The sequence below is a fragment of the Aythya marila genome (genome assembly GCF_965140915.1).
Source record: "Aythya marila genome assembly, chromosome: 7".
Classification (NCBI taxonomy): domain Eukaryota; kingdom Metazoa; phylum Chordata; class Aves; order Anseriformes; family Anatidae; genus Aythya; species Aythya marila.
The window spans coordinates 35,886,966-35,914,300 of NC_139048.1; the positions used below are offsets into that span (position 1 = coordinate 35,886,966).

The window sequence follows — 27,335 nt, forward strand, 5'->3', positions numbered from 1 at the left end:
TAATTTCCCAAACTCCTAAATTTTCCCTGAAGATCTGTAACAGCACTTGTTTGTTCTGCATGTGTTTTTAGAGCGGTTTAACACCACTGCATGTAGCTGCACACTACGATAATCAAAAAGTGGCACTCCTGCTGTTGGACCAGGGAGCTTCACCTCACGCATCTGCCAAGGTACAAGTACCAGCCACTCTGGGGATCAATACCTAGGCCTTTTGCCACTTATTTTCTATCTACCTCTGCTCTTTCTAGAATGTGCGTGCTTGCAATTACAGGGAACTCAGTTCCTGTATTAATATATTATAACCAAGTCTCTGTAAGTTGCTAGAATGATTCTGGAAGTGAATAAAATAGCTGTTTTACAAAGAAAGAAAAAAGGCAAGCATAGGTATAGAAAAAATCGGAAATACTTAATTTCATTGAAGTTCAGTCTCAGTGAGTACTGAGTCTTGCTTTCACTTGTCCGATCTCCTTAGTATCTTAAAGCCATCCTAACATCTGTTCAGGGCTTGGAGTGCTTTGCTACACAGGGGTTGTAGTGTTCATGTGTTGTGCCAGAGGAAGTATGAAAAGTTTCTCAGTATAACATACAATATTATTAATGTGCTTCATGGTATTTACACCTCAAAGTAAGTGGACTGTTGAGAAAATAAACCTAGTCACAGCTCTGCTTGGTTTGTAGTATACTGTAGGCAACACAACACAGTGTAAGATTTAAGGGGATGGGAAAGAATTTGTACTTAAATGCATAACAATTTGATCAATAGACAAATTTAGAGAAGCTTCAAGTCTTTATTTTCTGTGGATCCCAGTTTTAAATACTGGCCAATAATCAATTGTTGGACAGCAGTGATAAATAAAAAAGGGTGGAAAGCTGTGTAGGTTCAGGTGGGGTGCATTGTAAATACCCCATCTGAAACAACCCAGATACATTCCTAAAATCACCATGAAGAAACACTGTGGAAAGGGAGAGCTAGCGGAGCAGCTCGTTTTGTACACAGACGGCTCTCCTTGATTGCATTCCTCTCACACATGACTGAGTACAGCCATAACAGAGGAGCCCTTCTGCATGGCTAAAGAGGAGGACAGTCTGTCATACATGGTAGGTCCCCAAGCTTATGGTGCAAAAGAGAGGAATGTTAAACAAACATGGATAGCCAGCAGCAACGGCACAGTCTAAAATCAATAACGCCAATAGTGGCAGGCTGCCAGAGCAGTGTCCCAGGAGGTGAACTGGAGTGATCTCTGGTCTTTTACTATTGCAGCACAGCACTCTTAAATGTCACTGTGGAGAAGGAAAGACCTTCTGAAAGGGACGAGGAGACATTGACCTGGTTTTCATGGAAAGAAACTGCCAGAGGAAGCTATACATCATGTAGGGGCAGGGATTGCAGCTCCCACTGCCAGGGGCTTGGGAAGCCCAAACCAAGGTGGAAACCCTGTAGACTACAGTATAGTATTACACAAACCCATGTGTCAGGTCACGTTAGCTTCCCTGTCTGTAAGGGAAGAAAAAAAAAATAGTTTTGACACTGCCACTTCGTGTCTTCAGTGCGAGCTGTAAGCTTCCTAAAAGAAAGCATTTGTTACTATTCTGCAGCAAGTGAGCCACAGCAACACACTGAGCAGAGCATCAGTACTAAATAAAATTAATGGCAGCATGTTTGTTGCTGTAGGCACTCGCAGTGCAGTCATCTGAAAGAAGATGTTGGTTTACAGCAGATGATTTCCTATTCCTTCTGTAAATGTGGTCTAATAAAAAAATGTGCTACATCAAAGTTCTCATCATTAGCTCCACAATTAGTTTCATCAGCATTTGTTTTCTCTGTGATGCTCCTCTGTTTAATGCTCGTCTTAGGAGTGCCTTGTTAGCTAGGCCTTGAAGAAGAATCAGTGAAAGGGGATGAGAAGTGGCCAAGTAGGAGTACAGCGCTGTGATACAAACAGTTATTCAGATGAACCATTCATTCTTACAGACTAAAACTAGGCTTGTGCCCAGTTTTAATTGGGCATTCATTCCCTTTGCAATGTTTCCCTTCCTTCACCCATCACCACAAACCTCAGTCTTTTTCTCTGTCCTTCCATCTTTAAAGTTTTTCCCTTTTTACCTCTTTACCATGGCAGCCAGAATAACCCAATACTCTCCCTCGAAACTTCTCTGTTCCTTTCTGCATTTATTTGTGGTGACAGAGCACAGCCCTTATTAAGAGAAGATACAGTCTGAGACTGAGCTGAATTTTAGTTTTTGTTTTTCATCTCTTTTTGCCTTTTCTTGGCAACCTGCTGTTTTCCATGCCACTGAAAGCAAACTATGATTGTTTCTAAAGAAAAGGCTTGAAACTGCATTTGTTATCTTATAAAATACACATGAGCTCCATTTAAATTATACAGGGTTTAGCATATTTGCAGGATTTAACACAACTAACAAGTGCTCATATGGTAATGGCTGTTCTACACATCAGTCTTGTGCAGGAAGTCTGAGAGAGGGGATTGGTTTTCCTGATGTTTTATCTTCCAAGTGAACATTAAGTGATTGTGTGCTTCCCTCATTAGCCATGGCATTGCACTGTATTTCCCGGGTGTCATTTTGGCAACATCGCAGCCTGCTCTGCTGAAATGCCGAACACTCTGACCCCACTTATTTGGTGCATATTGTACTTTGAACAAGGAGCATGAGCTGTGTCATGCTGACTGCCCTGAAATATCTTAGTATCTAAGGCCTAAACCAAATCTGAAATGAATTTTGAAGGTTTCAGAGACTTTTCCATGTGGAGTTAGTGCTGTGCAGCTCTCACTTCTAGATTACTACTAATGCAATCCTGCACTCATTGGTGTACCCCTGTGTATCTATTCTTTGCTCCTACCTGCATCACCCTGCATCTGTTATGTCCAGCCCTGGTGCCCTGTGAGGTACAGGGAGGACACAAGCCAGGTAAATGCTTTGTACGTTTAGATAGATTTTATTGGACTGTGTAATCTGACATGCTCATGGTAATTATGATACTGTATGAAATGGTTTATGCAGCTAAGGTCTTGCACCCTCCCACCCCTTCTTCCTTAGTCACATGCATTCATGTTTACTGTTTGCTTCAAAATTAGGGCTAATACATACCTGAAAGATAGAAAATTCTTGATTAAACAGGTATTGCAATTTGTATCCAAAAGCCTGTCATGCTTTGGTTAGTGTTTTGGTATGTGCATTCTAATCGTTTATATATATTCTTCTATTTTCTGTCAAATCCATTCTCCTTCAAAATTAGAAAATTTTATCATGCAGTTTCATGCAGTTTCTGTTCGTGGTAGTGGACTTGCTGGGTTCATGTATTGGAAGGAAAAAAAGGAATGCAAGACTAAAGTGATACATTTTAATTTTCCCTTGATCTGAACCAAAAGTCTCAGTAAGGTCAGAGTACATGCTGCAAGGAAGGCTATATTTCATATACATAATGCTTTCATTCATACTGGGAGATAGGAAAACAAAAAACAAAACAGCAACAAAAAAAAACAGCTGTTCTGAGTTATGTACATGCATCCTGCTCTTCTCTTTGTTGAAGATTGAATCGCATTGTTTAATGAGTAGCTTGCAATGAAGTGCTTTCTGTTGACAGAATGGCTATACGCCACTACACATAGCTGCCAAGAAAAACCAGATGGACATAGCAACTACACTGTTGGAGTACGGTGCTGATGCCAATGCTGTAACCAGACAGGGTATTGCCCCTGTACATCTGGCCTCTCAGGACGGCCACGTGGACATGGTGTCGTTACTTCTTTCTAGAAATGCTAATGTAAATCTCAGCAACAAGGTAAGTGTTTCCCCTGCTTGGTGCTAAGGCAATAAACATAGCAACATGACATCTGAATGCACATCATCATTTCTTCTAGCAAAGAGAGCGGTTTGCAGCAAACCCCATGTCACATTGGATCAACTGTATTTTGTAGTACCTAAGTTTTGATGAGGGCTAGTACCATGTGCTGCAGAGGAGTTTATAAATCCATCTCTTTTCCTTCTATATCATGCTAGTCTGCCACCAGAGAAAATGTCTTCTTCACCCTAATGGTTAGTGGGGTTGGAGTGTGTCATTTAGGATCCTCTAGATATACGCCTCCCCGTTGAGCAATAGTAACAACTAACTTGTTGATTTTTAATGGGGTAAGAACAGTGAGGTTATCTGAGATTTTGTTCATTAGAGTAAGTGATTTTTCCTCCCCAGGGGTTGTTCCTCAGGGCATGGGGACTTTCAGCGTAATTTCTCCAGGGGGCATGAAAGAGAAGCTAGTAGATTTTAGTTTCTGTATGTATGACTTCATAGACTATTAAGTCTGCTCTATGGTAATGTTTCTAGCAGATCTGTAGCCTTAATTCTTTAAATGCCCCTCAGAGGGGCATCTGCCATCAGAGATACCTAGAAGTGCAGTTTCAGTGTGGATTTATGTGGCTAACATAGAAAGGCAAGAGACAATTTTTTTCACGGAGAATGTTTCTTGTTCTCAGCAGGCAGAAAGACTCTGTGTCCTCTGAGGCAGTGGGAGACACAAGGCTGCTCTGCTTTCCCATTTCTAACTTTAAAGCTTAATTATTTTTGGTCCCTCCTTCAGGTAGCTTCTCTTGCAGTTGTTGATTTGCTCTTGTCTGAATCAACCAAATACTGTTGCGCAGTGTTGAATACACCTTGTATTCCCAAAGTGCAATTTGCTGTGGGCACATTCTGCATCATGTTGGCTAGCTTGGTTTTGCTACTGAGGCTAATATGGAGAGCACGATTACTGTTGCTTGGCATTTTGATTCAGCCCCACTAGACATTAATTACCTGTAACATCCTTCAATCTGTTACTGCTCAGTTACAGTCTCTCGTTTCTCATTATACAGATAACAGCACCTTTTGAAAATAGTTCTTCTCTACTCACGTAGGGATACACATGTCCTCTGAGCTCAGCACCTGCGTTTGAAGCCAGATATTTAAAGCACACCAACTTCTGAGTTTTGCCATGAGAGTAAAAGGCGATTTGTTTTCTTCAGGGTCCACAGACAGTTGGGAGCTAAGTACTCAGAGCCCAAGTTTGGGCACCGAGCACTTAGTAAATATTTTTAGAACATCTGGCTTGTAACATCCAGGTCTCATTAGGTAATTTGCAGTTGGCTATTTTTATATGTTTATGTAGTGTGACCCACCTAATCTGTGGTGTCATCAGCATCGCCTGTTCAAGAGCAGTACAGTTACCGCTGTCGGTAAGGAATCCACACTGTAAGATGTAGGGGGGAGCTATGCAGTTCTGTGGAGGTGAATTTGGGTTTAAGGGTAGGAAACTACTATCAATAAAAGGTAAAGTTAAAATCTGAGAGAATGTTTCTACTAGAAAACTTCTAGAAGTCTGAACAATCATTCAGTATTTCTTTTAAAATCTTACTTATTCTGAGGAAGTGAGTTCCCTGGGAGGGGGGAAAAATACTGCGTTTTTTTTTCTTTAAGTGCTGTAATATAATTTGACATCCCATATTTAACGTTGCATGAAGAAACGTTCCTTGTGTAAAAGAAGCATTTTCTTCCTGGTTTTTAAATTCTAGTTTCTTGCAATTCAACAAATGTAATGAGGAAGCACAATACACAGCTTGTAAGTGAAGGTAGAGTTTTTCATTTATTTAATTTCAGTAGGACTTTTTGAATCTTACTTATAGTCGATTTGTGTTTAATATTCACGTCCCACCTCTGAAGATTGTTACCTGTTGCTCCTAATTTACAGAGCGGGCTGACACCACTACACCTGGCTGCACAAGAGGACAGAGTCAATGTAGCAGAGGTTCTTGTTAACCAAGGAGCTGCTGTTGATTCACAGACAAAGGTATGAACACCGATATCAATATGTATTGTTTTCTTTCAGGGAAACAAGAGCCTGTAGACTGGTCTAGTAATTAGTTTCAGGGTGAAAATAAAATAACAACAGTGAAATGTTTCTTGTAATAAATTGCTATAGAATATATTTTGAACACCGAAGACCTTGAAGCTTGAGTGTTTAGTGTTATGCTCAGTCTTTGAGCTTTAAGCTTTCTTCCATGCCAAATATTTAGATCAGCATAGATGTATCTTACTATTTTTCTGAAGGTAAGTGGGATTGATTGATCTGCATTTTTATCTAAGGAAACTTTTAGAAAAGCTAGAACTCTCTCTATAAAGAGTCATATACTCTTTTACCACATGCATACTCTCATCTGCTTTTAGTAGTTCTTACATGTTGCACGTACTTCAAATCAGCTAACAGTAGAAACCAAGCACAGAACTGTTATTTAAAATATCTTCATTTACAGAAAAAAACAACAATGAAATTGTAAAGTAGGCATTTCTGGTTATTAAGTGATTAATAGTTTTTCCAGTGACTTAAGACAATTTATGAAATGAAGTAGTCCTCTTTTGCTGAGCTGTTACTAAATAGCCATTCATAGGCATGATTCTGCAAGTACACCCATTGTTCATTTGTAAAGACTTCCCCCTACTCTCAGAGCTTGAATCAGCCTTCAGGACTGCCTCAATTTCCAAGCCATTTTGTTTTGCAAAGTGTAGTGGATTGAGCTGTTTTATAGTATGTGTACATATAGGAAGCAGACTTTTTCTTGTGTCCCAAAGTGAGACTTGGCTAGTGTTTTCCTGATGTACACATTAACCTCTTAGTTTCTAGGTAAATATTGCTCTATTCTGCCTTCAAAAGTAGAATTAGAGAGGAACCAAATAGCTCTTCAGGACAAATTGGAATTTGTTTATTGCTGTTACCTGATATGAAATATAGACATAAACATGATGGCGGTCCATTTCAAACTTACTCGCCAAAAACTTCTTTTGTCTAAAGTAAATATTTGGACTCCTAAGTAAGAGACTTGACTTTCCAGGGTGTTTGGGGATGGATTTGGGGATCCCAAGCAATAACTACTCCCACTTTATGCCATTAGTTTGCGTGTGATGTCTGTGACCTAATTCCAAGAGCCTGCTTAGAAATTATTTTATACTTACTGAGGGTACGTACAGTGCTCAGAATTTAAAGATTCCCTCAGTGTTCATTACACCTAGATTCTTCACGTGTTGTCAGTATCTAGTAGATGATCATTAGGTGGATAAGAAATCAGTTGTGATCAAGTGCTTGAACAGTAGTTGATTGAATCAACTAAAATTAACTCAGTCTCACAGTTTGATCTGCGGATTGTAGAGTTGTGCAGGCTTTGCAACTGGTAGCAGCTTTCACAGCTCCATTATGTGTGTGCCCCGAATTAACTGCTGTGCTTGCATCCCAGAAATATCCCTGTGTGTCAGACTGTCCAGCAGTATTAGCATTTTGTCATCACACTGCCATCTCAAAAAAGGCTGAATCCATCATCCTTTCTGTCTGCAAAGTGGTTGATTATAATCCATGGTAGAGGGAAAAGTCATTGGTACCTGGTTTTGTGTTGTAGAACTGTAGCTATACCTTTGCGTTAGGCTGTTGATTTTGATTACAGTATCCTGGCGTGAAAACTAAATAGTTCTGCTGAAATCCCAGGATTTTGTCTGCCTTTATACTTTTGTAACATGTCTTCAGCCTCTGTTTTGCAGATGAATCAATGTGGATTCTTAGCAGCTGCTAGCTCATCCAGCAGCAGATGAGATCTGTCCTGGTTCATTCTTTGCATTATTTCCTCAAATGAATATGGTTGCCCCTCTGGAGAAAGGAAACCTCACCTGGTTTTGGTTTCTGTAAAATGACATTGCAGAACCTGCTCTTTTACTTTGGTCCAAGAGCTGAATCGCTTCCTAGTCTGTGAAGCTTGTCTGTTTGTCTTGTACTACTCCCTGTCCCACAAATAGTAAGTAGTCTAAGGAGACATTTGAATCGACAGGTGCAGGCAGTCATGTGTCCTCTTTGCCAGCTCTCTGGGGTCCAGATGGTATCCAGTTCAGGACTAATGGCCTTTTAGTCACATTAGCATGGTGCAATGTGTGAGATACTGTCACAGCTGAGAAGGAGGGCGTGTTAGTTGGGTCTCAGGGCCAACATGGCATGGTTGCACAAACTCTGCACTGAACTTTGAGCTTGGTGGTATGTCTGTGTGGTGAAGCGGGCACGAGACTCTGTAGAGACGCATGGGAAAAGAGCTTCAGTTTACTCACTCAGAGGTCTCCTCTGGGTGGAGCCAAATTTCTTAATTGCATCTCTGAAAAATTGAACTAGTAAGTAAAACCATGCACAAGTTTTAAAAAAAGTCATATTTGACTGTCTGCAGCTTGAATCCTATCATCAGTAATTCACATAATTAAAAAAAAAAAAAAAAAAAAGAGGAAGTTTACTTGTGTTCTACCTTCATTCTTCAAGTTACATATGTAACTAGTACAAGTAAAGAACAGTTTCCCAGTATAGGCTTGTTTCCATGGGACTTCCCCATAGTTGTCAGGAAGTAGAGCGGGGACTGAATGATCAGGCAAAGGCCCCAGTGCACTTAAGCAGAATTGCTTTGCAGTGTAACAAATGGCATGTCTGGGAAAATGTGCATTATTAATGCTGTAGGCCTCCATGGTGAAGAACACCTGCGATGGCTTTATCCTTCTGCCGACCATGCTAGCTGATCCTCTACTGTAGGGGACCGTCTGCTCCTTTGGAAGAAAGCATCCACATGCCTTGTAGGATTGCATTAGAGTGGGGTGAGCTTGATGCTTTTTCACTGGCTGCAGCAGGGTCCCATCTGCGAGGTTTGCAGTGGGTGAGCCCTGCAGTGCTGTCTCCAGACTCCACACAGCCAGCCACATGGAGGTCATCTGTCAGATATCCACTCACTGCAGCCTGTGATACTGGGCAAGTGACAAGGCAGTGCCGTGTGTTTTTGCATGGGATAGTTTCTGGATAAACCGATCTTGAGTTCCTTATGAATAGCTGGCAAGCTCTGAACTGCTGCAGCAAAGGAAAAAGTGTTATGCTTTAAGAACTGCCACGCCTTGACCTTTTGTTCTATGCAGGTGAGGTTTTAGATGACTGGCTTGTAATGTAGCAGCTCTGTAGTCACAGCCTCTCTTTCTGAGGTGGATTAACTATGGAATTAAAATGTCTGGGAAATAAAAGGTCCGTGCGTGCTGTCCCTAAGAACAGAGGCACTGGGGAGCAAGATCCAACAACAGCTGAGTGGGCTGCAAAAGCACTGTTGCTATGCTTGTGCGTTTGCACAATGCCATCCAGCACATACAGTTCAGATTTTTTACGACGGGCATAGAGTGGCAGAGGTGTGGCCATCTGTGCCTTACGTATTGAAAAGTCAAGCCACACAGCTTAGTGGCGTTGTATTGGGGATGTCTGTGTACCACCAGCACTGTCAACACTAACCTTTCATTTTCTTCTCTCTGTTTTGCATCCATATGGTTTTGTTACCTCATTTATTGTAGGCTAGGTGAGTAGTCAATAGGGTTTTTTGCCTTTTTTTTTTTTTTTCTTTTTTCTTTGAATAGATTCTCTCACCGTCGTGTTTCCAGGTTAGGTAAGTGTTGGTTGTGTCACTCCTCTACAGTATCTGTCAATGAAGGGAGAACACAGTATTTCAGTAGGCCATTAAACTTTTTGGGTAGGGACCAGTGAGCTATCGTCTTCCACTTCTGGTACATGTTCTTTAATCATAGTTTATATATAACTTAGACTCCCTATGAAAACATCATAGAGCTTGCAGCTGTAACACATGGAAGCACTTCTTATCCCTGCCTCAAGTTCAGAGAGCCACACATATGATTTGGGGTTATTTGGGGATGAAAAGGGAAGATTGGGCAGAAACATATTTGGTACCTTCAAGCTATTGCAGGGAAGAAAAAAAAAGTAATACGACAGAAAATCTCTTGTGTGGGAGACTGGTCTGTATGATTATGATCTGTTCTAGTTCTAAAACTTGAGAGCATTATACAAATTACTCTCAGTAACCATTGCAACTGTGGTTCTTACTTGGGGTGGTTTCCCTCTCAATAAATTTTTTCCAGAACTTCGTGGTTCACCACTACAGTTGGTGAAGCATTAGAGCCCTTCACATTTAAAAAGGTTAAAAATAATCATAATTTAAAAAAAAAAAAATAATGTTCACTGAAGGCACAGTAGGGCCCTGCTACAAAGGCAGCAGTTCTTGTCAATTCTGATATTCTGTTGAAGTGCCTGAATTTAGGTTTGTGAAAGAGTATTTGATACTGAAGCTGCTATGTCGTATCATGCAAAAGCAAGGAAGTTAAAGCAAGGAGTGCTCATCTAACACATCATACTGGGAGTTAAAAATGAATTTGAAGCCCTGGTTCCAAGCAGATGTTCCATCTCCTGGTGATCATGTTGAGTGCGTAAAAGCTATCCTGGTACATGTGATGTTGGTTTTTGTTGCAGGGCTTATGTGCTGAGAGTTGGCACAAGTAAACACCATTTCATGGATCAGCAAGTCTCCACATGTTATTTTTCAACTCTTTTCCCTGTTGGATAATGTTATAGTAGGATACAGCATTAAGGTGATGGATTGGCCAGAGAAGCCCAATGGGAGAAGAGCGCTGGTTCAGTCAAGGGTGAAGAGCGGATCTGGAGCGTTTATCTCTGTGCAGGTCATTTTAGCTGAGCAGTTGTTACTCTGCACTCGGGCCTCTGCCAGGGGAACTGATTGTCTCAGTCCTTGGTTGATGACTGTCTGGCTGACAAAGCCATCATAAAACTGTCTTTGCTTCTGTAATACTGGTAGGAGATAAGGGTGACTAAGAGGTCATGATGTTGTTTTGCGGGTTGGGCTGGACCTTTATTTCAGATTTATTCAGGTAGATTTATTCAGCTCTGCCTGCCCTCTTCCAACAGGAACTCTGTACCAGCCTTTGTGCTACAGTGGCTTATAACTGTGATCTGATTTTTCCACTGGAAACCCTAATTTTCAAGTGCAGAAAAAGATAGGAAAGAGCAGGGAGGTTGGGAAGTGCTGCCCAGAAGAATCCCTTTCACACAGAACAGATGCTCAGACATGGTATCTTCATAGTACGTTATTTGTCTCTGCTTGGCTCTTAGTGCTCAGTTGTTACCCAGACGTTTCTGTGGAAATGTCTAACCTAATAATGTGAGATAAAGAACCTTTGTAAGGTACTTCAACATGTTAGGTCCCGATTCAGCAAAGCTGTGAAGTGTGTACGTACATACAGGTTTGTTTCATTGGATCAAGGCTGGATGCCTTTGTGATCTTTAGAACTCGAGCATTTTCAAGTCTAACCAACGCTAATACTGGAGCTTCATTGTCTGACATTTATAGCAGAAAAACAAAAACAGAGCAGCTTGAGAGTCAGCATGACTAGAAAGATGCAGTAATTCAAGCTGTTAGGATTTATGGCTATTGCCAGTGGAGGATATTAAAGCAGTACACTGACATGATATACAAGGCTTGTGATAATTTCCTTCAAAAAATGCAAGGGCAGGAGAATAAGGGGTGCTCTGTGTTTGGGTGTTCCGTTAGAATAGAAAAGCTAAGTATTAATGATCTTCTTTGGCACTTACTCCTGTGGCTTTTGATAAACCCTTCCCAGCTGCTAACTCCCATATTGCTGCTCATTCTTAAGAACAACTAAAAGCAGCGTGGCAGCTGACTGCCAGAAGGTGATGTGCTTTAGAGCTGTATTAAACAAAAGGCCTGATTTTCTTGGAAGAAACTTATTAGTATAATAGCAGTTGTTTGTTTTTTCCTTAATAATTATTAGTAGTTCTTGTAGCAAAATATTTTAGCTTCCTGGATACATTTCTGTAGAGAATGAAAGAAGCATGCTCAAGTTGCAAGGAGAAGTACTGCTTTTATAGTTAGTTTGGTTGCATAACTGCAGAATCTGCCATCGTTTCAGAAAAGTTATCAGAATCAGTTTTCAGTGAGGATGTTCAGATACAAATACATTTTTTTTTTTTTACTTTTCTGAGATAGAAACAGTTGAATATAGCAATCTGTACTGTATCTGAGAAGCAAAGGATATCCTGTCTGGGTCTCAGGCATTGAAAAGACATGCTAATGGTTAGCGTTATTTTTGACCAGTGCCTTCACTGGTGACTGTCAACATGAAAGATGTCCTCTGGTGGCTGAGGAGGTATAGCATGCCCAGTGAGATGTGACCCGCTGTGTCACATCTCTGTCACTCTGCCATCAGTGACTGAGTGCTGCATCAGGCACTGCCTCATCAAACATAATGTGATGTGACCACAGGGTACTTCAAACTTAAAAGAAAGCTCCCAGGCTCCTCTGGGGAGTTCAGATGGGGAAACTGGTGTTTTGCCACGAGGCTAGCAGGTGCTCAGATCACTACCCAGGACGTGCATGACTCCTGTGCGGAGAAGCTGCCTTTCAGTGAGGGCGTCTCCAGCTGCCAAGCGAGCAGTGCTGAGGGCTTCAAGATGAGACTGCTTCAGCTCTGGGACACCAAGGGTTTTGGTGGGAAGAATAGTGACTGTGCCACCACAGAAATGTCATTGTGGGGCTTTTTAAGCCTTCCCAGTTTCTACCACATGTTTAGAGGGGAAAGAGGGAAAGCTTTCACTTAATCTCAGTTTTCAACAGTGGGCTGGTCAGTAGTAACAGAGAACATCACTAATTACTCTTCTAGCCGTTTATGGAGGTACAACAAGTAAACCTTTTATATGCCATTTGTAGGAGGAAATCGATGTTGTAGTGCAGTGAATACCAGGGTTTTGATAGTTTGTTCTTCAGTATTCATTGTTACAGGCTGGAGAGAGGAGCCTTTATAGATCACTTCAAAGGGAGAGCTGAGATCAACAGGTCTTGGCTCTCCAACTCTCTCCAGATTTTAATGTTTTAGAGTTATTAGCAGAGAGCTCCCAGCAGGTGGCCCTTGATTTTGGATTTCATCTCCCCAGTTGGTCTTTCAATGTAGGATTTTTGTTGACATTGCAGGTCAAGAGGCCTGTATTTTGAAGGGGTTGTAGGGAGTTAAGTTCCTGTATGAGGAGATTTCACTGCATTCTTTTGAACTGATGTTTTGGTTGTTTGCCTGTTTTAGTCAGAATTTGTCTTTGGAAGCTGTGTTTGTGGTACATGAGTATGTTCTGAGCCCTGTCAGACTCAGATCTTGGGTACTGCTTGGAAGCTCTTAGCCCTATAATAACAGTAAGTGTAAGACACGGTTCCTGCATTCATTACTTGATGACTACTATTCTGGGGAAAAGTTCCTTGTAGTCATTTGACGTCTGATCCAATGTTCATATAAGTCAGTGGAAAAAAAACATTCTGCTGATGCCAATGGAATTTGTATCCGTCACTGTTTCTTGCAATGATTAACTTGTCCTGGTTGGCAGTGCTAATAGTTTCTTTAGATGGCAATGGGTATGTAATTAACTGAAGAAAAGATAGACGCCCTAATTTCAAGTAGGTGGTGCTGCTACTATCTATACTATCTTGGCAAATATAAGTGAAATTGGGTGAATTGAGTTCACTACTAAGTGAAGTAGTGTCAGAGGCAAAGCAGCATGACGAAAATGGTGCATCTAAACCCATAGATAGCTGAAACTTCTCTCTAATGGAAATAGTTCACATCTGAGGGGTCTTCTTCCTTTAAAACAGCTTGAACGTGCAGTGTAGGGCTGGCTCCTCAACCCGCAGAAGAGTGAAGGAGCTTGGTCAATATGAGAATAATCCATCTTTCAGTGCTTCTATACACAGAGTTGGCTTTTGGATCTAGTTCCAGATGGTTCAGTCTCAGTGTTAAATCTTCTGGTCATACGGCTGTTTTGGACTCTACCAGGAGCCAAGCGAGGCATGCATCATAGCCACATTTCCCCAACAATATTATTACTGATATTTCTGCCACTGGAATAAATATTCCCAGACGGCCCCACCTATTACCTTTTTCTGAAAGCAGAATTCTTACAGATTAACAGCACAGCACATCTGCAGTATGTTTTATGAAGTGTTCAGTGTATTTGTGTTCCTCATATCAGATGCAATTTTTACAGAGTAGCAGTTAATTTTTCCATTAAAAACTGGTAATGGAGCAAGAGTCCAATACCACATTGGAAGCCCCACCGAGTAGCAAAAGGGCATAGTGGACTGGCAGTGTAGTTTCCCCTAGCTCACAAACTGGTGAATCTCTGTGTAGATGCTGGCTGATATGACCCTTCTGGCATCTCAGAGCCAGTGGGCCCTTGAAACCTGACCTTCCCAGCGTAAAAGAATCCTGATGACTCACCTTCAGAGGGGGGGAAGCACATCTCTGGGAGCCAAGCAAAGCTTCTGCTGGAAAGCCATTGAGCTATCAGTGTGAGCTGGGGGGGGAGATTTGGGGAAAAGCAGCTTCTCTCCACGTGGGGAAAAACGTAGCAAGTGTACTGTTTGGAGGTGGCCATCTCCTAACTGTTGTTTGTGCAACTCTAGATTGATTTTAAGTATGTTTGCTAAGGAAGAAAAGATAATGATGTCTTGAAGGGAAGATAAGGCAGGAAAAGGTAATTACTTCTGGATAGATAATCTAATTATTTCTACTATGTTAAGAATCTCAAATAAGTCTAGCCTGTTCAAAACTGTTAATGGTGTTCTCAGTAATTTAAGAGATTAGAAAAAGAGCAGTGAGAGCAAACTTTGATCCTCTGTTTCATTTTTATTGTATGTTAAATGTTAACTGTTGATTCAAGTGTTTATTACAATTAACAGGTTTCAGCATGCTGTTTGACTTACTTAAAGAATGTGGATTTCAAAAAGAGCAAACTCAGACTCAGCCTAGCAAGCCCTCGTTTGCTACCCTTGTAGTCATTTTTTTTTAAGTGATACGTAATCTCCTTCTATTAAGCATTTTTGGAAAAAGTTCCAAACAACTATAAAAAAAACGTTTAGTTGTGTTTAGAGCATTTGATAGGCAAGTCCCAGTGTTCACAAATGATTTTAGCCAGTTCACTCTTAATGAAAACCAAGTAGCAGGGACAAATAGGAAATATTCAACTTTCCTATCTTCGCAGTTGCCATGAAAAAGCAATTTCTTCTAGTTTGTGTAACACAAGGCCAGACACGTGAAAAAATTAAACCTGGTTGTTTTAGAGGCTTAACTTAAAAGCTGGGGTTCCAGTTCTGGTAGGATTATGTTGTTCTTGCAAATCTGGCACATCACTTCCATGGTTTCAGATTTACCTTTTGGATTTTTCAGTCGGAATGGATGGGCTGCACATTGGCCTATATTGAGGCAGCCCTCAGCAGGCCTGGTTTTTAGTAAGTTGCTATTACTTATTTACTTATTTGTTTTTGTTATCACACTGTAGGAACACCAGTCAAGCATGAGAACCTCACTGTGCAAGGCAGTATACACGCATTCATTTAAAAAACAGGCTCGCCCCAGGGACCTGATGATCTTAGCACTGGAGAGGAAAGCAAATTGTTAATCAACATTGCATATGTTGAAGATTACAGAATTACAAGGCAGAGAGGAGAGGTTCACAGCAAACGGGACTTGAAATGGTATTCTTGAGAGGCATGTTTTCCCGTAGTTGCATATTTCTTCTCATGGGAAAAGAAAGACAATGAAATGGTTTGACAGGATTTTTGCTGTTTCATGTCTGTTTTTTCTTTGTCAGGGGATGCATGGGGTTAGTCACATTTGCTAATTGCTTACGTCCATTCTAGATGGGATACACTCCTTTGCATGTTGGCTGCCACTACGGAAACATAAAGATTGTTAACTTCCTTCTGCAACATTCTGCAAAAGTCAATGCCAAAACGAAGGTGAGTTTTCTGCCTCTGCCTCACTCGTTCTGTGGGGGTGACAAGCGTGCTGTGCCCAACGCAGCCTCTCCCTTTCCTTGTGCCTGCAGAACGGGTACACGCCGCTGCACCAGGCTGCACAGCAGGGGCACACCCACATCATCAACGTCCTGCTCCAGCACGGCGCGGCGCCCAACGAGCTCACTGTGGTAAGTGCTGAGAGGCCACTGCTCGGGCTTGCTTGGTCATCCCATCCTGCGTAAAGCGTTGTGCTCCCACTGTGTTGGAGCAAGGGAAACGTGAGGAGGGAGAGGAAAAGAGCAAAGGAAGCATATTCCCATTGCCCCTGTGTCCTCCATGTCCTCCATTGTCTCTTCCAAAACTAGGACAGCAAACATCTGGACAGTGTTTTTCCTTTTCATCCCATTTCTGTAAAAAGTTAAAAATCTAGTTAGATGTCCTACTACCCAAAGTGTATTTCTTTCAGTCACTGACATGCAAACATTCATGTGGCCTTTATTGTGCATTTTTCCATAGCTAATTAATAGTTTGTACACTTACTATTGCTGACATTCAGCTTTTGTTTTACATGTTTCAACTGCTAGAATGGAAACACTGCCCTTGCCATCGCAAAGCGACTTGGCTACATTTCAGTCGTTGACACATTGAAGGTGGTGACAGAAGAGACCATGACTACAATTGTAAGTACAGCTCACTTCAGTAGTGGATGGAAGGGTTTTTCCTAAGCCAGTGTATTCAGTTTTGTTTAGTTAATTGTCTACTGAGACTTCAGTCTAGTTTTTTCCTATCCTTTAAGTGCTTATGGGGTAGATATTAAATCAGATAAAACTAATACATTTTTAAGGTAGGCATTATTCTATGTCTATAATATATTTTAAGGTAGACATACCTATGAAGCAGAAAATGGGCAGTTTGAATAACTAGTCATATCTGCTCTGTTTCTTAAGAGTGCATCTTGATTATGTCACAAATTAAGTGAATTGGGGCTGATTTGTAGTTGTGAAAAGACATTCCTAGAGCCTACCATAAACTGAAGTTGCTTCTCCCTTTTAAGAGAGTGCAGTTTGCCAAGGGATGATGTGTATTTGGTTGTTTTGATCTAAAAGCAACTATTTCAACCTAAAAAAGTGGTTGGAATTTTCTTAGAAGCTCCACTTTTCCTAGGATCTGATTTATTCTGAAAGATGGCTAAGGCCTGTCTTCTGTACTCAGCCAAAGTCAGCTTCTGCAACCACAGCTCCCATTCACTGACATGTACTTGATATCCAGATCACCTGTCCTGGCTTTCAAGAAGGCCTGCTGCAGTGTTAGCCACGGGAGATTAGAGGCAGTGGTCAAATATTGCCTATCAGAAAAATTCACAGAATCTAAAATGCTGCTCAAAGATACTTATTCACTAACATTTTGCCAAATTGCTTTATGAAGACTGTTCTCATAAGGTGAGGAGCTTTCATGAACCACCGTAGTAGTTAAGCCAGAACAGAGTATTAAGAACATAAATTCAGAGCATTGTCTCCAAATTGACTTTTTCCTTTCTGCAACTTTTTTTTTTTTTTTCTGATTACAAAGAGAAATGTGTGCAAGTGTGTATTTTTAGGCATCTCAGAGATGGAAAATGTTTGCAGTATGTCCTATGTTTTGTCATCACCCATTTGTGTGGTTTGTTGGTGCAAGCAGGTGGTTGCAATATACATGTAGTGAACCTTTGGGAAGACAGGCAGGTTTTAGTTCTACTTCATGTGACTTTCCTGGCTGTGGTTTGTAATACAGTAGCTCACATAAAATCCGCCACATAGAAGATAAAATTGTGCCACAATAAAATACAACGGAATATGCCAGAAAACAATCATGATTCTTTCTTATAGCCTCTCTCTTGATTTTCTCAAGGACATCTTTCTTTCTAGAAAGATTCCAAAACAATTTTCTACAACCTGACAAATTTGAAGGTTATACAGAGTAGCATAAACTTGAATGATTGCCTTGGACACAACTAGATAGCTGCAAGAGAATTAAAACCATGTTGTTATGCTAAAAACTCCCAATATCATAAGGTCATTCTTAATTTGCAGAACTAATAAGCTGTGTGAGTTTGTGCCACAAAAACGACATCATTTATTATGTTCTGTAGATGTAGAAGAGTAAAAAGGTGGTAGATCAAGCTGTGGATTGTTTTAGAAGCAATGTTAGAAGCTGAAGGGCCTGTACTAATACCTGTGAATGTCTGCTCTCAAGCCCAGAAACATTTGCATGAAAACCAAAATATGCTGCTTATCAGTCAGTGTGTAATTGGCAGACTTTGGAAGTCTAATCATGAAATCTGATTTGAAACTATTGAGGGTATTTCTGGGGTAATGTGGCTAAACAACTCCAAAAGGTAAGTTCAGTGAAACCAGGGATGAGCATAGCTAGTTTACTCTGACTTACATTCAAACGCCAATAAAAATCCAGTAGTGCCTGAAAAAAGTCCTGTGATTTTACCCGTTTAACAGCAACATGTTAAAAAGCTGTGCAAGTAATTCCAACAAAATTAAGTACTGTGAGGCTTTTTATAAGTTTTGTGATGTTTGAGCATGCAGGCGCTCTTCTGCTGTTTCAAGTGATGGCAGTAGCCCAAGAAACATGAACTGCCACAAGTAATTATGAGGCTACAGAAAACATGAAATATTTTAAAATAAATGAAGATAGAAAAGGTGTTTTGTCCTCAACTTATAAATGTTTTCTTATTTGTATATGAAGGATGAGAAGTGATGGTGGTTTAAAAATATAAACAAAGATGAAACTGTTTTGCTTAATTTTTTGAATGCCACTACTTGACTGGGAACTCTGCAGTGTCTCCTACATGATCTAAAACTTTACCAAAGTGCTTGTTGCACTCTGCCCCAGCTGGAGAGTAAAGTGTGCATGGTTGTGTACTTTGTGGGATGCATGGGTATTCTAGGAACAGAGTTCAGGCATTCAGAATATCTTTTTCTCTGCTTCTAATTTTTTTATATTGGTTTTTGAGTCTGAATCAACATAAACATCAGGATTAAAACCAACCACTTCTGAATGTCTTTCATGCACAAATTCCTTAAGGGGAATCATTTAGCCTGCATGTGGTTGCAATTGTTCTCATTGTGGGGAAAAAACACACAATTACTGATGAGGCACCTCTGAAAATCTTCACATGGAACAACCCTGCTCCCAAATTACAGCATAGTTGGTACTTGATGATCTTAAGGGTCTTTCCCAACCTAAAAGATTGCTATCCCAATGAAAAAGATGAAATAGGTCCCTCAGAATGAATAACATTATAGTTAAAATATAGACAATGCATTCTTGCTTTAAATTTAGATGACTTTTTAGAGGGTTCTTATAAAAACCCTTGACTTATATAAATATAATATTGCATATTTCTGTATTATTTCAATGGAGTCTTTTTTTTTTTTTTTTAATTTGTAGTTTACCTATGAAAAGCAAGGGAATAAAAAGCTTTAAAAAAATCAAATCTCGTCTTGCTAACTGCAGATGAAAACGCATCCTACCTTGTGTTTAATTTTTTGAAATAACTACAACGTTAAAAAAATTTAGTGAGCTCTGAAATGTTTTTTTCCTTTGACAGACTGTTACAGAAAAGCACAAAATGAATGTACCCGAAACGATGAATGAAGTTCTCGATATGTCTGATGATGAAGGTATTTGAAAATTAAAAAACAAAAACAAAAACTTGTCACTTTTCTGTCTGTTGTTTTTGGAAGTATTTGTTTAAAAGCAAACAAAAACTGTATGAGTTGGATATGGTATCTGCACATTCATTGTTTTACATTGTTTTTTGACTTGTTGATAGTCTATGCTTTTATTTAATTATTTTGTTTATTTAAATCATGCAGTTCGTAAAGCCAATGCCCCTGAAATACTCAGTGATGCTGAATATTTGTCAGATGTTGAAGAAGGTATTTGTGCATTTTTGTATTGCAGTGTTACTTAACTTAAACCTCTTCCTCTTATTTGCTCTGACTGGAAATTAATCCTTTCAGATAATTTTCTTGTTATCCCACTAACAATTTCTACTTCACAATTAAGAATGCTTTCAAAAATTCTTTGACCTGTTGCTGATAATCCTCTAATTTTCTGAGTGTCTTACTCCCGGTTTTTAAATCAAATTACCTCCACTCTCCCGGAATAGTCCTTTTGCTGCTGCTTCTGTGGAGAATAGTTATATTATTGCAACTAAAAAATTAAATACCAGGCAAAAGAGTCAAATATCAAAATACTTTGGAAGAAATAGCTGATAGTGAAAGTGAAGACAGAGGAATGAGGTGGGTTTCTTTTTTTATTTTATTTTTTAAATTCTGCCATGTGTTCAGCTGTGGAATGATTGATTTGCATTGATAGTCAACCCTTAGTCTGGAAAGAAGTATTTTTAGGCTTTAAAACAAAGAAAATTGTATTTGAGTTGTCATATTCAGTAAAACTACATCAGATTACTTTAGTGCTGAGTAAAGAGGATGCTGCATTGAATTTAGCAAGTTTTTTGTAGGGAGTAAGGTAGAACTTTTTAGCTGAGATTTCAGCTGTATCATTCTGCAAAGTGGCGTGAAATCTGTGAGCAGGGTAATAAAACCTTATGATTTTGGTTCCTCTAAATAGGATTTCTGTGCTATTGGCACTAGCAACCTGCACATCCCAGCTCAATCCTTGGTGCTGGTGGCTTGGTGTGACTTCAGTGGTCCCTAGGAATCTAAAACTCATTTGGTAGCTGCTTCCCTCCCTTCCACCAACAGCCCCTGCTAGGTCCAGCCTTCTGTGGTGTGGATGCGCAGGAGTCTGCGTGAGCCTCACTGGGAACTGCAGGTTTCCAGCGGCCACAGTGGGATTAGGTTCTCAGGTGACATCTGGAAGCAGGAAGGTCTTGAGTTGATGAAGAGAAGGACAGTGTCCTGACAGCTTTTTGTCTGTGTCGCTGGTCACTAGCATTAGAGCTGCAGTTTTTTCTTCTGTAGGAGGTAAAGAAGTGACCGGGTCCAATTTACTTGTGGCACTTCCGTTAGCCTTCGTGCCTAGCAATACATTTATTTATAATGTTTGTAACACTTAAGCAACAAGGTGTAAAAGCTGTTAGCTAAGCTCATTGTGTGCAGCTTTTGTTTAATTCATGCATTGAGGCTTCTGTTTTGTTTTCTGCTCATCACTGTGTTCATATTGCTGCGTTCTCAAATAGATCATGTTCTTACTATGCACCTGTGTTTTCCAAATAACTCTTCTAGGCTATTGTACTGCTCAGAATAATGTATTGCTTTAACTGACCAGAACGCTGAAGTTAGTTAATTGAGCAGCAACTATAGCCTCAGCCCATGGTGCAGATGAGAAATGCCCGTGTGGAATCAGAATATTAGATACGAAGATGTAAAACCTGTCTTTAATAGATGGGATCACTTCTTACGGCCAAATGCAAAGGCTGAAGGGGTGTGGGAGATTTGTGGGAGATTTTTGTAGTCACTAGCTCTCAATTTGACAAACAAAAAAATAAATACAACAACAACAACAAAACCACATATATATATATATATATATATATATATATATACATATAAATATGGGTAATATAATCAATTCCTGACCTAAAGACTGTGTTCTGCAAATGTGTTGTTACTAGGGGACCTAAGAGACTGGTTTATATGTAAAAGGTCGTTCTCAAAGCCTAATGCTGAACAGGAGCTCTCAAATTGAATAATAGGTATTTTATTAAACCATGCTGAAGCATTCCAGTGTGCAAGGCAGGCAGTGAATTACAGGCTTTGAGATAGTACCTGCTGGCCTGGCTCTCTCTTCTGCCTTGTGCGGCCATGAAGATAACATACTGATGCATTTCCCCACAGCTCCCCAGTGCTGATAGGGCATTTATTCACAAAGCAGACACTTAAGCTAGTTGAAACAAGTGTGTTCAAGGTGGTAACACACTCTGACAAAGCCAGGACCTGAGGAATGAATTCCCAAGTGAGAAAGGCACAAATTTACATCCCAAACCTGAACTCTCCCTCACTGAACATTCATGCCCTCACGATGAGCATTCACCAGCTAAACTGTTAAATGAGAAACTTGTTCGGTGATTTCTCAATATGCCACAAACCTCAAGGTTTCTCTTGTAAGAGGAATTGAAGGCTTGGAAGGTATTCTTAAGAGTTTGGAGAGAGGTGTCAGGAAACTATTTCCTTCTGTTTGTTTCTTACTACATCTGCTAAATAAGTATTTACACAGAAATTCCCTCTCTTCCCTGCAGAGGACAATTTAGTTAGGAGTCAGACTAGATTAGAGGGGACACCTTCCTTCCTTTTCCTAGACTATTCTGGTAACTACACCTAAATGAGGTTAGGTGCTGGGAAACTGCTCCACCACAAAACAGAAATGGCTTTTTTTTTTTTTTTCCTGAAAGATTTCAACACGATTGTGTGGGAAGAAATGAAAGCTCATGTCCTTACATAGCAGAAAGTTTGTATGTGAATACAGAACACTTCTTTTTCCACTGCATGCTGAACAAGTGCTCTGCTGTTGTTTCTGAAGAGATTTCAGATCTTACAAATGTGAAGTCTGAGGCTGCCAGAACCAGGTCTTTCCTCTCACCATCTCCAGATGGAGCTTGCACCCCACCCGCTGTGCAGCTGCCAGCAGCACACCCTGTGGCTGGGGGGGTACCAGGGGGGCATCAGCACACTGGGAGCCTTCTGTGGGAGGCCCCCAGGGAGCCTCCTCTTCTAGAGCTGGATGCTCAGCCTCAGAGTGTCCCTCTAAGAGGGTGCAAGAGCTTTGGTGGTGGATGTTGGAGCCCTGCTGTGACAGCCACAGCGCGGCAGTGAGCTCTGTCACAGCAGTCCTCTGTTCCAGAGGCAAAGGAAGTTGATACAAAGAGGGGTGAAACGATGTGAGCAGTAAAGAAGGAACAAACAAAAACACAGCAAAAACCAGCAGTAGTTTAGATGTTGAGAATTTAGATAGTCATTGAAATACAATTAGTTCTTTCTTTTTTTTTCTCTAAATTTGGTCTTTAGTAGGTAACTTTATTTTGGTGTAAATAAGGACAGTGCTTTAAACCCATTTAATGGATATTCCTCTCTCTTGGTAAGAGTAAGTATCATGCTAATCAGTCTCTGGCAGATTAGGCAGATGTCCTAGGAGGACATGAGGACACACTGCCTGATCCCTGAATAGGTGCTGGGATCCCAGAAATGAGCTCCTTTCAAACAGGTCAGGACGTCCTCATGCCTTAAAGTCTGTTACTGGTTTTAGGAGGGATGGATTTGTTACATTTTTATGCTCGGTTTTCTGAGACTGTCTCCATAAACTTTTACAGATTAATAAAAGTTTCAGTGGTTTGGTACTGGCTTTTCTTCATCCTTGTGTGAAACCAAAACCTTGGCTACAGCTAGAAGCATCCCGCTCTGCCCTGTGGCTGTACCTCTTCTGCCATCAGGCAGCTCCTGACAGGCTGTGAGGAGGGAGTGGCGAAAGCTTCAGAGTTCTTTAGCAAAGCCAGTGTCAAATGTCCATTTGGATCCCAGGCTATGATTAAATTTTGTTTGGGACTTTTCCCAAGCCACACGATCCCTTCGCTCCTGCTGCCAGAGAGCCTGTATTTCTCACCAGCCTCTAAAAAGAGCACCTACCCTGTGGTTTTGCAGTTCCCAGCTGTATGAGGCAGGCTCTGACGGATCAGAAAAATGGGGAAAGTGTGGGAAAAGGTGACAAAGGTGATCAGAGATAGGGAAAAGCTGCTAGGGAAGAAAAGAAGTAAACAGAGTAGGTTTGTCTATCACAGAAGAAAATCTAAATGAGGGATAGGCCAGAACATATGAAATAGTGGGTGGCAAAGTGAGCAGGGCATGGGCTGCTTGCTGCCTCCCCAGAAGTCCAAGAACGGGATGCACCAGTGAGAGCAGCAAGATGCAGGTGAGAAGGGCTGTGCTCCGTGCCACGGCTGCTTACGTCCTGGGACTCCTGGCACACATCCTTGGTACGGGGAGTGCAAGAAGCTGATGCGAGTTCAGAATGTAACTGAAAGAACTAAAAAAAGGGAAAAGAAAAAAAATAGCCTTTTGTGACTATACCAACTTCTGGGTTCAGAAAATGTGTTCAAATCACTGCCAGCTAGAAAATGTCCTGGAGGACTTGACGCTGTTTCATGTTCTCGCATTCTTCTGTGAAGTGGGGCTGCTGTGAGAGCAGGGATATTCTTGAGCAGACGGACCTTTGCTGTGACCTGCTGCTGCCACTTTTCCATGGACTGAGTGGTTTCCTACAGCTGCCAGGTGGTGCTTGCCCATGGTGTGCAAGAGCATCTTTCTGCAACACCGAATGTACGCTGAAGGAAAACAGAAGGATGGCAATTGCAAAAAAAAGTGAGGCAATTTTCTTGTCATTTTTCATCGGGGCCTCACTTTTGGGGCATTTCTGTGCACTTTGTGTCCGAGAGGCATTTTGTCTTTGCCTTTCGGTGGGGCGGCTGTGAGACCGCAGCGCTCCTGCCCGGGGAGGCGCAGGATGAAGCAGCGCGGGGCTGCAGCAACGCGCACCACCCGTTCAGCCGGAGCCTCCCACGATCCCAAAGCAACGCGGGGCACTCTTTGAAATCACCACTCCTAGGTGCAGCTCCCTTTGAAGCCAGCACCTCTCCAGCAGCTCGGCAGCAGCCGGCGGAGGAGCCGTGGCACCGCTCCCACCTCGCCGCGAACCGGCGCCACTCCGGAGCAAAAACCTCAGCGGCTGCCAGCGCCACGGCGCTCGCCTCACCTGCGGCGAGGGCAGGAGCTTCCCCGCTCGGCTCGGAGCCGCTCTCGGCCTCGCCGCCTCCTCCTGGAGGCCTGGGCCCGGGGCCGGGCCGGGCGCTGAGGGGCGGTGTGAGCGCGGCGCCCTCCCGCAGCCCAGCCCCGCTCTCGGGTTACGTTGGAGCTGCACCCTCACAGCACCCCCATTTCCATACAAATAACCCGGGAGCCTGCGCCTATGTCACCGGGCCGGAGGCTTGCCAAGGGAGGCTGTAATCCAATCAGCAGGAGCTTTAAAGGGATGTCTGCAGAGTGATTAAACAGGGATCTTTTTTTTTTTTTTTTTTTTTTTAAACCGTAGTCATTACTTTGCATTTTGTTTCATATTTGAAAAGAACTTTGATCCGAGTTGCGAGGACAAAGATGCACATGGCCTAAAACACACGCGAAGAGATCAAGATGTTAAGAAGATCTGGGTTGTTGTGTGGGAAGCGAATATGACCCACAGGGATTAGTTTGCTTGTGCTGGTCTGGAGATTAACTTTAAATCACTGCTTTAAGGACTAATAGGACTAATAGGAATTCTTGGAAACATCAGGGAAAAAGTCTTCACCAGGCTGGTGAAAATGGCTTTCCAAAACAGTAAGACGTTTTAAAGTTTAACTTTCTATGTAATGTTTCTGTTTATGTTTGTTTTTTACTTTTTGTTTTCTTTTCTTCCAATGCTTTGCGGTATATTATAAACTATTTTAGCTTTTAAAGTGTTACTTAAAATAATCGTTGTTGCTGGGTTAGAGGAGAAATCGTCGTTTGTTTGCCGTTTGCAGAGCAGTAGCCGAACGGGTATTTTTAGAATTGATTGTTAGTTTAAAACCAGAGCTCGCCTGTGGTTTCCTGAGTTAAGTGAATGGAAACCAGCCGAAACTCCTTGAATGAAAGCTGGAAGCGGAGCCGGGCGTGCAGAGTCGCTTACCTTTGCGAGTCCGCTGGTAAACTTCTCTGTTGTGCAACTCTTACCCGCCTAAAGGATACTCACAACAAAGGAGGAGAGCGTGAGCGTGGGCAAGTAATGAGCTTACAGGGAGCTCTCTGCTCTGCATTGTAGAGGGAACAGGGAAAAAAAGCTCCTTCGGCTGCATAAGGCATATTTTGGACTTGCTCTGTCAATGCAGGAATGTAGGTTTTGCATGATGTAATGGTATGCAAATGCTCCCAGCCAGCGCCAACTGCTCCGTTAACCCTTTGCGACATCTGCCCTGCTCCCCCAAGACTTAACTTCCCTATCCTTTTCTCTAACACGCTGATCTTCTACTTCTCAGCTGATGTCCGTGTATCAAACGTGTCTGACGGTCTGAGCTCTGCGAACAGTGTCACTTTGGTGAATTTGGGCTGCCAGATGCTGCCGAACAAGGAGTGCTTGTCTGGGGCACGGCTTTGTTCTGCTCCCCGCGGGTGATATGCAGGAGCCATGCCCTAGCCCCTTGCCCCCCAGCTGGCTGTGAAGTCCAGAGCCTTGATAAAGCGCTTGTCTTACCTGGATAAAACCAGTCAGGGCGTGAAGAGCACTGCATTTAGGAAAAAACGAAAACAAAAACCGTCTTACATTGAAACTTGCAACAGTTATTGAGAAATATCAAAGGTGGAGGGCAGGCCTCTTGTATTAGTCAGTGTCTGTTCAAGCGTCCTGCACTTTTCAGTACTGATGGGCAAGCAGGCTGTGCCTCAGAGCTTGTTTCTTTTAGCATTCAGAGAGACCCAACGTAATTCATCAGCTCAGGCTTCTTGGTAAGCAAAGCAAGAGTGAGTGTAATGGTTCAAAGTACAGAAGAACCTCTTAGCTCACTCAAACGATTGGGCAAAAGTCAACCCTCATATAGCTTTATTGGCTTTATGTCAGTGTGCAGACTTGCCTTTTACATATGCCCCCAATAAAATTATTTTCTCAGGCCTGCTCAGAGGGTGCGTAATTGACGGTCTGCATGGAAAGAGCCTTAGGGAAAGTGGGGTTGACGGGATTGATTACTTGTTGGCAAGCAGAGAAGGGCGTTGAGAATTACTAAGCACACAAACATTTACGATACATGTAGCTTCTGATTTCAGCTTGGCTTTTCTTCTGGCAGGTGAGGATGCAATGACAGGTGATACGGATAAATATCTTGGACCCCAGGATCTAAAAGAGTTGGGAGACGATTCTTTGCCCGCTGAAGGATACATGGGCTTTAGCCTGGGAGCCCGCTCCGCCAGGTATTGTATTTGGTGGTTCTGTGTTTGTGTGTCACCACAGTTACAAGCTCTTGCAAATCAAGAGTGCTCTTTCACACAAAACTGGAGTCATACAAAACTGGAGATTTTGAAACTAAGTAGAGGGGGTGTGTTTGTGTGTTACGATAATACTACACGTTTAATGCATATGTTCATTGCTGTTTTATTTCATAATCTTTATTCATGTCAGCTTCTTATGGCAATGATACAGAAAAGGAACTTCATTTTTTCTGGTATCTGCTGATATTCTGATCCGTCTCTAAGGCATGTCTTTCCTGTGAGTTTGCAACTGGTCTAGAAACTGATCGAGAACAGCCAGGTTTCCTTTCACTACCAACTGTCAATTTGATACTCGTGTCTGAGTATTCTTTAATAAATTAATTTAGCTAAGGAATGTAAATGCCAGAAAAACTGAATGAAATCATTTTGCTATTTTACTGCTTTTGTTTCTTTAAAGGTGACAGTGAGTAAGTAAACAGAGATAATCAATATTAAAGAAATTGTTCCCAAAATTTAAAAAAAATATATTAAAAAAATAGGCATGCCCTAAATTTGTAGTAAGGTTTCATTTGACAAGAAATACTCTGCATGGTGCAGCAAACAAGCTAGAGTTTCTGTAAGCCCGATAAAATATTG

At 41.5% G+C, this 27,335-nt stretch overlaps 1 protein-coding gene across 3 annotated transcripts in view; it reads left to right on the plus strand.

The window, feature by feature from the left end:
- ANK3 (ankyrin 3) overlaps positions 1-27,335 on the plus strand; it is a 350,688-nt gene that overhangs the window by 251,612 nt on the left and 71,741 nt on the right. For all 3 annotated transcript variants that reach the window (XM_082764471.1, XM_082764470.1, XM_082764472.1), the window contains 9 exons: positions 72-170; positions 3,605-3,802; positions 5,739-5,837; positions 15,601-15,699; positions 15,789-15,887; positions 16,284-16,379; positions 19,301-19,373; positions 19,569-19,631; positions 26,558-26,681. In XM_082764471.1, coding sequence (XP_082620597.1) covers positions 72-170; positions 3,605-3,802; positions 5,739-5,837; positions 15,601-15,699; positions 15,789-15,887; positions 16,284-16,379; positions 19,301-19,373; positions 19,569-19,631; positions 26,558-26,681 — 950 coding nt within the window. The remainder of the gene's footprint in view (positions 1-71; positions 171-3,604; positions 3,803-5,738; positions 5,838-15,600; positions 15,700-15,788; positions 15,888-16,283; positions 16,380-19,300; positions 19,374-19,568; positions 19,632-26,557; positions 26,682-27,335) is intronic.